We start from the raw sequence: 12,762 nt of genomic DNA, 5'->3' as shown, positions 1-12,762 counted from the left end.
TCAGAAGCATGTAGATGTACTGTGTAATCAGTACTGAGAAGTACAGAGGAAAGTCAGTCAGCAGAGAAAGTGCCAGAATGAGTCTGCTTCTTTGTGAAGGTGGGCAGGAAGGGCCCCTTTAGTGAAGGGCATTTTGGCAGAGATCAGGAGGAGCTGGGCATGAGGAGGTAGAGGGGCCAGGCCTCAGCCCGTGAGGCTGCCTCAGAAGTCATCTGGGTGCGGGTGTCAGAGGAAGCAGAGTGGCAGGCCGTTGGCACCAGGCTGGCCTACATTCTTGCCAGAGTCCGAAAGAAGGTTAATCGGGGAGTGGGAAGTATGGTGACAGCCCAGGAGCTGGGGACAGTTGCTACTGTAAGTGGTTTATTAGGCTGGAGGCCCTGTTTACTGAATGATCTCAGTGCAGGGACGAATAGAACACAGGATGAGTTAGGGAAGCACTCACCATGATCTCAGGTAGCCACGGAGCTCTGAGAAAGCGTGTGGTGCAGACTGAAGTAGCCCCACATCCATTAAGACAGAAGCCAGCATCTCAAAAGCCCATGAGGTGTGAGGGGTGTGGCTCAGCAGTAGAGAGCTTCCCTGGCATGCAGTCCCTAGTTCAGTCATGAAGTGGGGAGGAAGAGAGAGAGAAAAACAGAGACAGAGGAGGAAGACAGGGAGGGGGATGAGAGGGAAGGAGAAAAAAACAAAAGACAGAAGAGTTCTGGAGCAATAACTCATCGAGCAAAGTGCTTGTCTTGCAAGTGTGAGGACCCGAGTTCAATCCCCAGCACCCACATAAAAAGCCAAGCATGGTGCCACATACTTGGAAGCCAGCACTAAGAAAGCAGAGTCTAGTGGATCCCCAGCCTGGCCGGCCCCCCAGCTTATTGTCTTCGCAAGCTCAAGGTTTATTGGCCCCTATCTCAAAAATAAAACAAGGTGGACAGTAGAGCTGACGTTGTCCCCTGGCTTCCACACGTATACCCACACAAGTGCATAAACACACAAAAACAAGAAAGAAAAGGAAAAGCAAAGAGAAAACAAGTCTATGAGGTAGCCCTGCCCTGGACAACTCCATGGGGCCCAGGGTTCTGCAGAGCACAACTGACCAGGCTGTCAGGATGAGCTGTGCCCTGCGGAGCAGGCACACAGATCAAGGTCACATCTCTGCTCTGCCAATTTCCAAGCCTTCAGCACCACCAAACCCTTCTGCCTGGCTTCCTCATTTATAACATGGAGGTAACCACATCTGACTCGTTCTAGATGAGATGACATCCTTTCCATAAGCCGAGGGGAACTACATAATTGTCATTTTGCCAATAACATTTTTATCATTTTCCTTATGGATTAATGACTTGTCATTACTTTGTCAATAATCTTTTACAAATTCAGATGTAAGAAACACTCAGACAAAAAAACTGCAACAGAACTCACCCTGGGGAAGGTCAATTCAGATTGACCACCAACAGCTGCCCTCACATCTGGAACCCCCCCATTAGGGGCTTAGAGAGAGTTTGTCTCCCATAGGGTTCTCCAGGCCCCCAGATGCTCCCTCACCCCCACCAAAGCTCCCGCCTTGCCAGCCTCATTACGCCAACTCATCCTTTAACTCATTATTCCAATTACTGTTTGTTCATGACACCACACAATATTTTCGTTATTACATTTGTCTTCTGTTTCACATGGCATTAATAACGCAGCAGCAATTATAATCACCTCTAATTACAACCAGCCCTGCATCAGAGATTCCTGCCAGAGTTATGGCGGGCCTACCCACCCGTGGGGGCGCTCCCACTTGCCACCCTCGCTGTAGGTGTCACTCTGTGCCATCAGGAACATTACCAGCCAGGGAGGATACAAACAGCCCTGAGCTCTAATTCACAGTGTGACAGGGTGACCCAACCGCTGACCTCAGGGGCTCCTGCATTTGATGTGGAAGAGACAGGCTTGACCCTGGGAGGGGAACCCCAGCCTACCAACAAGAGATGTGGTCCTGTCCTCGGAGGACTCAGAGCGATAGAGAAGACCTAACCCTCTGCCTCAGGAGCCCCAGACTGATGGATAAGATGCAGCCCCTGCCCTTACCAAGACCTTTCCTGACAGGGGTGACAGATGTCTGAACCAGCAGTGGCACTTCCCTGGGCATGTGCCTGTTTGTTTTTCTGGAACACTGGTTTGTTTCCATTTACGCCTGTGTTTGGCTTCCCGTGGCATCTGCTCATCTCCCCTGCCTCTTTGGAAACTCTCCCAGAAACAAGTGTCACATCCCTTCCCTCTCTTGTCCCTTCTCTGGTACCTAGAACCAAGCAAAGTTCTGGCAGGGAGTCAGGACTCTGTCACCGGGTAGGAACTGGCAACAGATGAGGCAAGCAGCCCCGCATCCTTTCTTACACACGCGCTGGGTGTGGGGGGGAAATGGGAGGGTCTCACTCAGCTGGAGGCGGCACCGAAAGTTGGTGGCAGGAAGCTAGGGTGGGAAGGCAGTCTAAAATCCTGCCAAAGGCCATGTTTGAAGAAGCCAGCTGAAATGAGCTGGGGAAAGGGCGAGGGGCTTTAGGAACAGTAAGGGCACTATGATTCTGGACAGCTAAGAGCTTCCCGTAAGACCCCTGACAGTCCAGAGAGAGAGGACTCCACGCCTAGTGGAGGCAGACAAGCTGGAATCCAGAGGAAGAGTTGGAGTGAAGGCCCACGGTCTTGATCACACCCTCTGTGTTCACTTGTTTGGCACATTAAACCTTGCACATTTATTCTCTAGTCTCGGGAGGACACTCTAGCGATCCAGATGAAGAGCCCAAGGTTCAGAGAGCTGAACTTCAGGGAGTTCTGCCTCCAAAGTCTGTCCATCCCACTCACCTCACGCCCCTGCCTCCATAGAGGGAAAGAAAGTGAAGTCCAGAGACGGCACCACGGCAGATAGACCGGGCCATCGTGTTAAACTGTGCGCAGTCCCAGCAGCGCCCCCCTCAAGCTCACCCTCATCTGAGGGTACCCAGAGCAGTCTTGAAACATGCTTGCTGAAATTATCAGCAGCTGCTGCCCCCAGGGTGTCTACCCACATTGTCCCTTCAGTTTTATATCCCAGTTTGGCACCTTCGTCTGATACTTTGTCACATTGCTCACCAGCTGAGTTTCAAGCACTTAAGGCACTCGTCTCGAGATAAACAAACAAGATCCTATTCAAAGTCTTGAGAAACTAAAGCAGAGACCAGAATAGGGACCTGGGCACAGAGCCCATTGAAAAGTAGAGACTTGGTGGGACACAGCCACCACCTTCAAAGAACTAAGAGAAGCTTTGGGGACAAAGAGCTCTGAAGGTCTCCATGTACCCTGTGGGTGTCATCTACCATACTCCCAACTTAGCGCACCTAGATCTGGCTAATGGCCTCTTGGTGGACTTGAAGGGCCTTCCAGCCAAGAGTAAGAGCACAGAGCAGTATCAGGGGAAAGCAGACATACCACCAACCACACAGAGCCATGCTCCAAGCCTCCCATCTGTCCAGGCATGTAACAAATCTGCCATCTGGACTCCTCTTTCCACCCTTCTGGAACCTGGCTATTTTTAGCCCCATGTCTCTACTGAGATTGGTGTAAGGCTGCATTCCTCCATTCACTCATTTATTGACAAGCATTTCTCTTATAGATATGGACCTTGGAAATGTACAGCTTCTTCAAGCATGGCCCTGGCCCTCATGTAGCTCAGGATTAGGGTAGGAGATGAATGGAAATGACGGGCAAGCAGGGAGCAATGGGACAGGTGCTGTGACACTGGGAGTTACAGAGGAGAGTCTCACAGGGAGTGACCCTAGAAAGCCTAATGCGGGGTGGCTAACCATGCCTTGCCACCAAGTCGGAGCTAGCAGACACTGCCCATGTGTAGAAGAGATGAAGCTGTATCAATCCCCCAAAGAATCCTAAGACAGCAGAGGAGATGGAAATATTAGCAAGTCAAGTAGAATGTGATGCTTGCTATAAATACAGGCCTGAGAATAGTGGGAAACACTGTTTCTGGGGGACGGGAAACAGGTTTCCAGAGGCGAGGCGGTTTTATTGGCTGGCAAATGAAGCAGAGTTTTGATAGACTTGTGCTGAAACTTTCTCAGAGTCCTAGAGCCCCTAACACAGGCCCAAGGAGCTGGGCATTCCTAGCCCATCCTCTTTCTTGATTGACACCAGGTGCAAACAGCTAAGTATGGGTTCCTGTGTCTGCACTAGGGAAGAAGGCTTGTGCTTGCCCAATGGGTCTGATGTTTGTGAGTCTTGGCTAGGATGACCCTGATAAAGTGGCTGTGGTGTTTTGTGGGTAAGGGTTAGCGATTGTAATCCTAGCTCCTATATATGAGTATTAAAAGGTCTCCTCTTTCTAGGTATGGCTGGCTCTTTCTCTAGCATCCTTCTATTGCTGTGATACCATACAAATAGGTGTGGGGAACCAGTTCTTTATAAACTAACACAGTAAAAAAGAAGGACGTCAGGGGTGTGTCTTCTGTTTCTAGAGAAGAGACAAGCAGAGCAAGAAAGATGAAGAAGGCAGGAAGAATTGGGGGTAGGCTAGAGATATTAGAAGTGTGGTAGGCTGTCCTGGAGACAGATGGACGGATGGATGGATGGACAGACAGGTGGGTAGGCAGGCAACCTTGTTACCCCTGTGAGGTTATGCAAAGTGGAAAGTAGCATTTTGTGTGAGTGAGTTAATCTGTGAATATTATGATTGTCGTTCCAGCGGAGTGTGGGAATTCGGTCACAGGCACTCAGGGCACTTTGCTGTCCCCCAACTTCCCTGTGAACTACAATAACAATCACGAATGTATCTACTCCATCCAGACCCAGCCGGGGAAGGGGATTCATCTTAAAGCCAAGGCATTTGAACTCGCTGAAGGAGACCTCCTTAAGGTAATGACAGTTGATTTCATACAGTGTGTAGGTAACCGTGTGCGGGGTGTGGTTACTTTCCCATCTATCCCTCTGTGGGTGGGTGACCCAAGCCTCCTTCTTCCACCCGAGTCGTGATGGGTGTCCTTACCTGGGAAAAATTGAAGACCAAAAGGGAGGAGTGTGTGGCTTTAGTATTTGCTTAGGAGCTTCCTGCTCTCACAGATGTGAGTTAGCTGCATGATAAAATTAGATAACTCAGTCTACCAAGTGCCTGATGCGTAATCATAAGAAGTTTGGATCCCCCTCACCCGTGTGAAAGCCCAGCATGGTAGGCAGAGCTGTAATTCTTGCTGGCTGGTCTAGCCAATCAGTAAGTTCTAGGTTCTGTGAGAGACCCTGTCTCTAAAACATAAGTGGAAAAACTACAGAGGAAGACACCTAATATCAATCCCACATACACAAGCACATATACATATGCACAAACACACAAGTACCTGCACATCTATGAAACATGTACTTGCACATATACTATGCCACACACACAAATGTATACACTTAAAAGTATACTTGTACACATACAAAATACACACATGTAGGGAGAGATTATATGCTACAGATACATAAAATCTCTCCCTATACACACACATTCTTTAAAAAAAAATAGTGATGAACTCAATTGGAGCAGTCAATGGGTCAGATTTTTCCATTGTGGACTGTGGCAGTTTTAATATAATTGGCCCCCATAAGATCATAGGCAATGGCACAAATGATAGGTGTGGCTTTGTTGGGGTGGGTATGGCCTTGTTAGAGGAAGTGTGTCACTGTGGAGATAGGCATTGAGGTCTCGTGTATGTCCAAGCCGTGCCCAGTGTCTTAGATCACTTCCTGTTGCCTAAGAGTCAAGATTAGGATCTCAGCTCCTTTTCCAGCACCACGTCTGCCTACATGCCACTATGTCACACCATGGTGATAATGGACTAAACTTCTGAATATGTAAGTCATCCCAATTAAATGTTTTCCTTTATAAGAGTTGTCATGGTCATGGTGTCTCTTCACAGCAATAGAAACTCTAAGGCATGGACCATGACTTTAAATCTGAACAATTAAGAGCTCATAGAGTGGTGTGTGTGTGTGTGTGTGTGTGTGTGTGTGTGTGTATACATGCCTATATGTATCCTAGCTGTATTTTTTTGTTTTGTTGTGTTGTCAACTTAACACAATCTACAAGACTGGCCTGTAGGCAAGCCTATGGAACATTTTCTTAATTGTAGGTTGACCCATTCCACCATGGATAATGCCTCTGTGGGGCAGGTAGTACCACTGTGTGTACAAAAACAAACTGAGTAGGCCATGGAGAACAAGCCAGTAAGCAGCACTCCTCCATGACTTTTGTTGAGTTCCTGCCTTCAGGTTCCTGCCTTGAGTTCCTGTCCTGACTTCCCTCAGTGATGGATTATGACATGGAGGTATAAGATGAAATAATTCCTCCCCAAGTTGCTTATGGCCATGGTGTTTTATTACAGCAATAGGAACCCTAACCAAGATAATGTGATATATATATACATATATATATAAAATATTGTGTACATGCGTGTAGTGTATCTGTATATGTCCATACATGTTGTATATACATTATATTTGTAGTATATTATGAATATGTGCATATTGTATACAGTGTTTGAATGCATTATGTTCACATTATGCGATATATGTGTAAATACATATTTGTGCATGTTGTATGTAGTGTCTGTATACATGTGTATATAGATATTGTGTGCCTGAGTACATGTTTTGGATATAGTGTATAAGTGCATTGTATATATGTTATGTGTATGAAATATGTGTGAGTACATATTGTGTGTACATGTTGTGTTCGTGAATACATGTATGTAAAGTATGTGTGAGGACATACATGAATGTTAGGTGTATGTATGTTTGTGGTATGATGGATATGTGTGTACCTGTGCATGTGTGGTACATGGCTGGGGCATGTAGTGAGAATATGTGAGTGCATGATGTGTGTGTGCACACACTTTCTTACATATATTTCCACATGTGTGTGAATCTGTGTGTCTGATCCGGTGCATCTGCTCACCTGCATCTGCACCATGTGTCAGCATGCTTTGTGCACATGTACTTACACCTGCCGTGAGCATGCAGTGACATCACTGTGCTGTAACAATGGCCCTGAGTGTCAATAGGCTGAAGGAAGTGAGCTTGTTAGGGAAAGAAACGGCAGGCCTGGGATGACAGAGGGAGTTTCTATGAGCCCGAGAGACATCTGTCGGGGATTTCTTTGTGTGTACTTAAGTGGCTGTCACTGAGAATGTGAAGGGCATTCATGTGTGCGTAATAAACAGTTGAACTTGAAGAATGTACTAAAGAACAGCAGTAATAAAATGGATTATATGGAAAACATCACCCAGATTTAGTCATTTTTATCCTAAGCCAAGGAACTTTACTAGCTTATCCTAATACGATATCATTCTCAGCAGCTGAAGAAATATTAACATGAGGAGCAATCAGAACAACTGAAGGCCATTCATTACTCTGGGAAGTATAAAGAAGGGCCACTAAATGACTCTCATATTTATGTACAGTCGGTACGCTGACCCCCCCTCTCTCTCACACACACACACACACATACACACACACGCACACACACACACCTGAAATCACTGAACTGTCTAGAGGAATGGTTCTCAACCTGTAGTGGTAACCCCTTTGGGCCACAGGGGTCACACATCAGATATCCTGCATATCAGATATTTATATTACAGTTATGAAGTAGCAAAGAAAATAATTTTATTGTTGGAAGTCACCACAGCATGAGGAACTGTATTAAAGGGCTGCAGCATTAGGAAGGTTGAGAACCACTGCTCTAGAGCAAGCTTCTGGATGATGGAAGACAAGGTCCCTAGGAGATCGGGATGGCATTGTTTATTCCTCTTCTGTCCCAGCTCTTCTCTCCAGGACTCTTTAACCTCTTACAAAGAACTCAGGATATGAACAGATAATGAAACTTTTAAGATTCAAACTGTCAGTCATAGCTTCCCAAGTGGGATTCAGAGCTGCCCTGCAACCACAGTTATACCTGCCACCCCTGCCGGTTGGTTGACATCCGTACCTGCCAGTTGGTTGACCTCACACAGCTAGTTGTGCAAGAAGCCTAGAGCATGAGAGTTGCCCTCAACAACCTCTGCCCCTTGCCTTGGTGCAGCTAGCTCATCTTCCACACTGCCGTTTTGTTTCTTACTTGTGCTTCCAAAGTTAACTGCTGCACACCTGAGCAGACCTGCATATCTGTCACCTTCTCCACAATTGACTTGTCTCCCAAGATAGTGTTGATATGTTTCATGCAGTTGACTGATCCTGCAAACCTAAGGTCTTGAATTTCTGATCTGGTGTGTTCTCCTGCATATATGACTTCTGACCTGGTCGTTATCCTAAAAACTAAAAGTTCCACACGTTCTGACTTGTTTCCTGTTGCCACCTCACTCTTTTTGAAATGGTCTCTGCAGTTGATCTTCCTGCCACCCTGACATAAGCAAGAGAGGAGGAGCCTTAAAATAGAATAGTATAGAAAGACAACTCCCAGATCAAGAAGAAACACATGCACATACTTCGGCCTGCACAGGTTCCCATTAGGATAGCCAAAGACAAGTGAAGAAAGATGGTCTCTGCCCTGGAAATCAGGCAAGGGTGCCTTTCATATACAACTTAAAAGGATGTTTTCATGGTTATAAAAATATGTTTAATCAGTTCTCAGTTCTAAAGGCCTAGAGGATATAAGCTCAGGAATATGGTGATGCATCTAAAGACAGTTTCCTGGCTTCCACATTGTAACGTGGTGAGGGCATCCTGTGATAATTCCAGACTTGTGAATTAAGCATCATAGATCCCAAGGGAAGGCTTGGGAGATGGCTCAGTGGGTACAGTGCTCCCACACAAGCATGAAGACCCAGGTTTGACCAACACCCATGCAGAAGGCCAGGCATGAGGGTTTAGGCTTGTGAAACCAGCACTGGTGAAGTGGAAGCAAGGGGATCCCCGGGACTCTGGTGAGCCATCTTAGCCTAGTCAGTGAGCTACATGACCTCAAAAGACTCTGGTGAGCCATCTTAGCCTAGTCAGTGAGCTACATGACCTCAAAAGACTCTGGTGAGCAATCTTAGCCTAGTCAGTGAGCTACATGACCTCAAAAGATTTAGACCAGAGATCACGGCGCATGGCTCCTGAGGAGCAATACCCAAGACTGACCTGTACACACATGAACACCCCTATGCGCCCACACCCATATCCACCCACTCACACCTCAACAGACATACATTAAAAATGAAGCATCCATACACAGCAGAGAGTAAGGCCATCGCTGGGGACAAGTTCTCAATCCTCCAAACTCTTCAGCATGAGCACTAGGTTTGAGAGACATCACAGCCCTGATTCTAACCTGACATTCCAGGGAAAGACTGTCGAGAGCTGTCAGGCTCATTAGAAAAGGGGCTGCCACCGTCCCCAACACCCCTCCATTGGAAATGCTTCTACATGCTGGGGCACCTTTGGGCACAGCTCCTTTGCCCCCCTTAGAACACAGGGGGTGTTTATATTCTCCATTTCCATTCTCCCTCTGCAATGATGTTCCAACAAGGAAATTAACCAGATATGTGTGAATATTCAGCAGATGGGAAGGGGACCTGTCTGAGGGATCAGAGCTAATTGCCCCTCTGTTTGCCACAGAGAACAGAAACATACTTTTAAAGCTCCTAATTGGTATTCTTCACAGGACTTGAGAGAATATTGTATTTATGGCACAAAATAGGCAATAATGAAAACAGCTATCTCCAATGAGGAAAGATTGGATGGAGATGAAAAACATGATCATCCAATTAAAACACCGGATGGAGACAATGGAGGGTGGTGGTAACACAGAAAAGTGAAATCTGCTCATTACAGGACGCTCTTGAGGAGGTCTCCATGTCTCCAGAGGAAATGAAGAAGGGGATTCTTTCATATTAATGAGATGTTCAATCAGTCCACAATAGAACTTGAGGTGCCAAATAATATGGCTACTAGAAATATATATATATATATACACACACACATATACATACACATACACACACACACACGCACGCACACGCACACACACACACACACACACACACACACACACACACACACAAATAAAGTTAGTCATTGTGGGAGTTTCCATGGAAAATTCTAATATACCTCTGTGAGTCTCTAATGTATCGCCCACATGAAAAAATAAATAAGGGCTTGGTGACTTGAATAACATGACAGAATAAACTCAAAGAGAGGAGAAGAAAGACGCCTGTGAGTCTGCTTGCTCATGTTGGAGAGTCTCCAGGTGTAGCCCCCAGGCTCTCCATTCTCTTGCTTCAGTCCCCCACATGCTGGGATGGCAGGCACATGTGTCCCAGATTGGGAAAGATGGTTTCAAAGGAAGGGCAGAAACTGAGCATGGTAATTCAACTCTGTAATCCCAGAACTAGGAACTGAGCAGGAAGAGCATCACAAGTTCAGGGACAGCCTCAGCTACCCAGTGAGTTCCAGGCCAACCTGAGCTACATGGTGAGATCCTGTCTCAATCAATCAATCACCAGTCAATCAATCAGTGCAATCAGGAAGTTATTAGGAAGAAAACTAACTAGCAGCCTTACCAGGAAAATCAACTTTTCTTTTCAAAAGTGACTAATAAACCTGGCAGGGCTGATCAAAAGAAGTAGCGGGTTTATAATACTAGGGTGAAAAGGGATATAAATGTAGATATGATCCAGAGTATGGTGATAGGGAGACAGGAACAGCTATAAGATGGTATATGTACCAAATAATAATATTTGGGCCTGGAGAAATGACTCAGAGGTTGAGTTCATGCTAATCTTCCAGAAGACCCAAGTTCAGCTCCCAGTACACATCTTACAGCTCAAAACTGCTTATAGCTTCAGCTCCAAGAGATCTAACGCCCCCTTCTGGCCTCTGCTGATAGTATACTCATATGCACATACCCACATAAAGACACACATGACCACACAATTAAAATAGTTTTAAAAGCACTAATATTAGAGAGTGAAAATCCAAATAAACAGGACACCACTTTTGCACATTGAAAACCCCTGTATCACTTCCCCAAAGCTCCAGACTCAGTCCACTTTACAAATGAATCCTGCAGAAATCAAGCTGCTCTGAAAATTAAAAAAATAAAGATATGTCTCCCAATTCATGTTTATAAATGGCACAGAAAGGAATGGTGGTTCCCAGAGACTGGAGGAAGGGGCAGTGGGGCGGCAGGTGATGGTCAAATGTGCAGAGTCCTACCTAGGTAGAGGGCTAGGGCTTTGTCTTTGGAATCTATTGCATAAAGAGATGGATAGAGTGCATATAACAGATTGCATATTTCAAACTCACACAATAAAGAGTGATAAGAGAGGCTGTAGAGATCATTCATTCAGCAAAGTGCCTGCCACACAAGCATGAAGACCTGAGTTCGGATCTCCAGACACCACATAAAAGCCAGACTTATCTCATTGGAGTGTATCTGCAGTCCCATACCAGAAGGCAGAAACAGGGAGACCCTGGCACTTGCTAACCAATCTGCCTATCCAAACTGGTGAACTCCAGCTTCAGTGAAAGTCTCTGTCAGAAAGAGATGCTGGGGGGGGGCAGGGGTTAGGTCATTGAAGTGATGAATATGTTAATTAGCTTTTTAAAAATTTTCACTATTTATAAGTCATATTCCACACAGATATAACTTGTCAATACAATTTGTATTATAAAAACTAAAAAGTAAAAGATAAAAACAGAAGCATGGACCTATTAGGTCAATCTTATTTATGATTGTTGGTCTAAAAACCCCTGGACAATATAGGATCAAATCCAGCAGCATGTCAATACAAAGACAGCAAAGCAGGAAGGATCCAAGATTGTGAGGCTGTGTCTACCCAGTAGGAGAACTCCTGCTGTTGTTGTTTAGAGCCCCTGCATGAGATTGCTATTGTCTAGATCTAAGCTCTTTAAACATTGAGAATTTCTTGTGCTTCAGCCTAAAATCCTAGGAATAGGTTAGAAAGACAGGAGGGAGGGAGGGACGGAAGGAGGGAGGAGGGAAAGAGAGGAAAGGAAGGAAGGAAGGAAGGAAAGAAAGAAAGAAAGAAAGAAAGAAAGAAAGAAAGAAAGAAAGAAAGAAAGAAAGAAGGAAAAAGAAAGAAAGAAAGTGCCATGTTACATCCCCAAACATACTGTGATGAAAGCCAATCCCCAGTCAGGACTCTTAAAAGATTCTTAAAAAAAACAAACTGAGAGTGGAACCTTCTCGACAGGACAGCAGAAAGGCCCTTCCAAACGCGACAATAAGCATTAGGTTTAATGGGAAATTTTCCAGCAGGTTTCCAGGCAGCTGAGCGACAAGACCAGTGGCCGTGCCACTGCCAACCGTTCTCAGCATTATGCTGCGGATCCAAGCCATTACAGTTAGACCCAGACACAACAAAGGAAGCCATAAAAATTAGAAGGGAGAGCAGAAAATTGTCTCGTTTATTTAGAAGACACAAACGATTCAACTACTAAGCCATCAGAACCAACAAGACAATTCAACAAAGCAGCTGGTGTTTCTGTAGCCAATTAAAACACATAATCAGGAGAATAAAATTCTCATTTGTTATTGGGGCAAAAACTGGAAAACATCTAGAAATATGCCCCCTCCACAGATAATCTTTACAAGAAAATTATAAAACTAGATATTAAAAGAGGACAGAACTATAATAAGTGTGGATATGAACTGGAAGGTCATAGGAGGGTGGTAGGATTGTTGCTCAGCATACAGTCACCCTGCTTAGTCGCAGTGGTGATCTGGGAAAGTTAAATGAAAATATGATTCTGTGCCACAAC

The 12,762-nt window shown here is 45.4% G+C and overlaps 1 protein-coding gene across 3 annotated transcripts in view; it reads left to right on the top strand.

Annotated features, from left to right (window-relative positions):
• Csmd2 (CUB and Sushi multiple domains 2) overlaps nucleotides 1-12,762 on the top strand; it is a 558,343-nt gene that overhangs the window by 394,360 nt on the left and 151,221 nt on the right. For all 3 annotated transcript variants that reach the window (XM_040756596.1, XM_040756595.1, XM_040756597.1), the window contains one exon: nucleotides 4,706-4,875. In XM_040756596.1, the coding sequence (XP_040612530.1) occupies nucleotides 4,706-4,875 (170 nt within the window). The remainder of the gene's footprint in view (nucleotides 1-4,705; nucleotides 4,876-12,762) is intronic.

The sequence above is a fragment of the Mesocricetus auratus genome, unplaced genomic scaffold, assembly GCF_017639785.1.
Source record: "Mesocricetus auratus isolate SY011 unplaced genomic scaffold, BCM_Maur_2.0 Super-Scaffold_100014, whole genome shotgun sequence".
In the NCBI taxonomy this organism is placed as follows: domain Eukaryota; kingdom Metazoa; phylum Chordata; class Mammalia; order Rodentia; family Cricetidae; genus Mesocricetus; species Mesocricetus auratus.
Note: the sequence above shows the minus strand (reverse complement) of the source record. Positions and strands in the feature narration are given on the sequence as shown.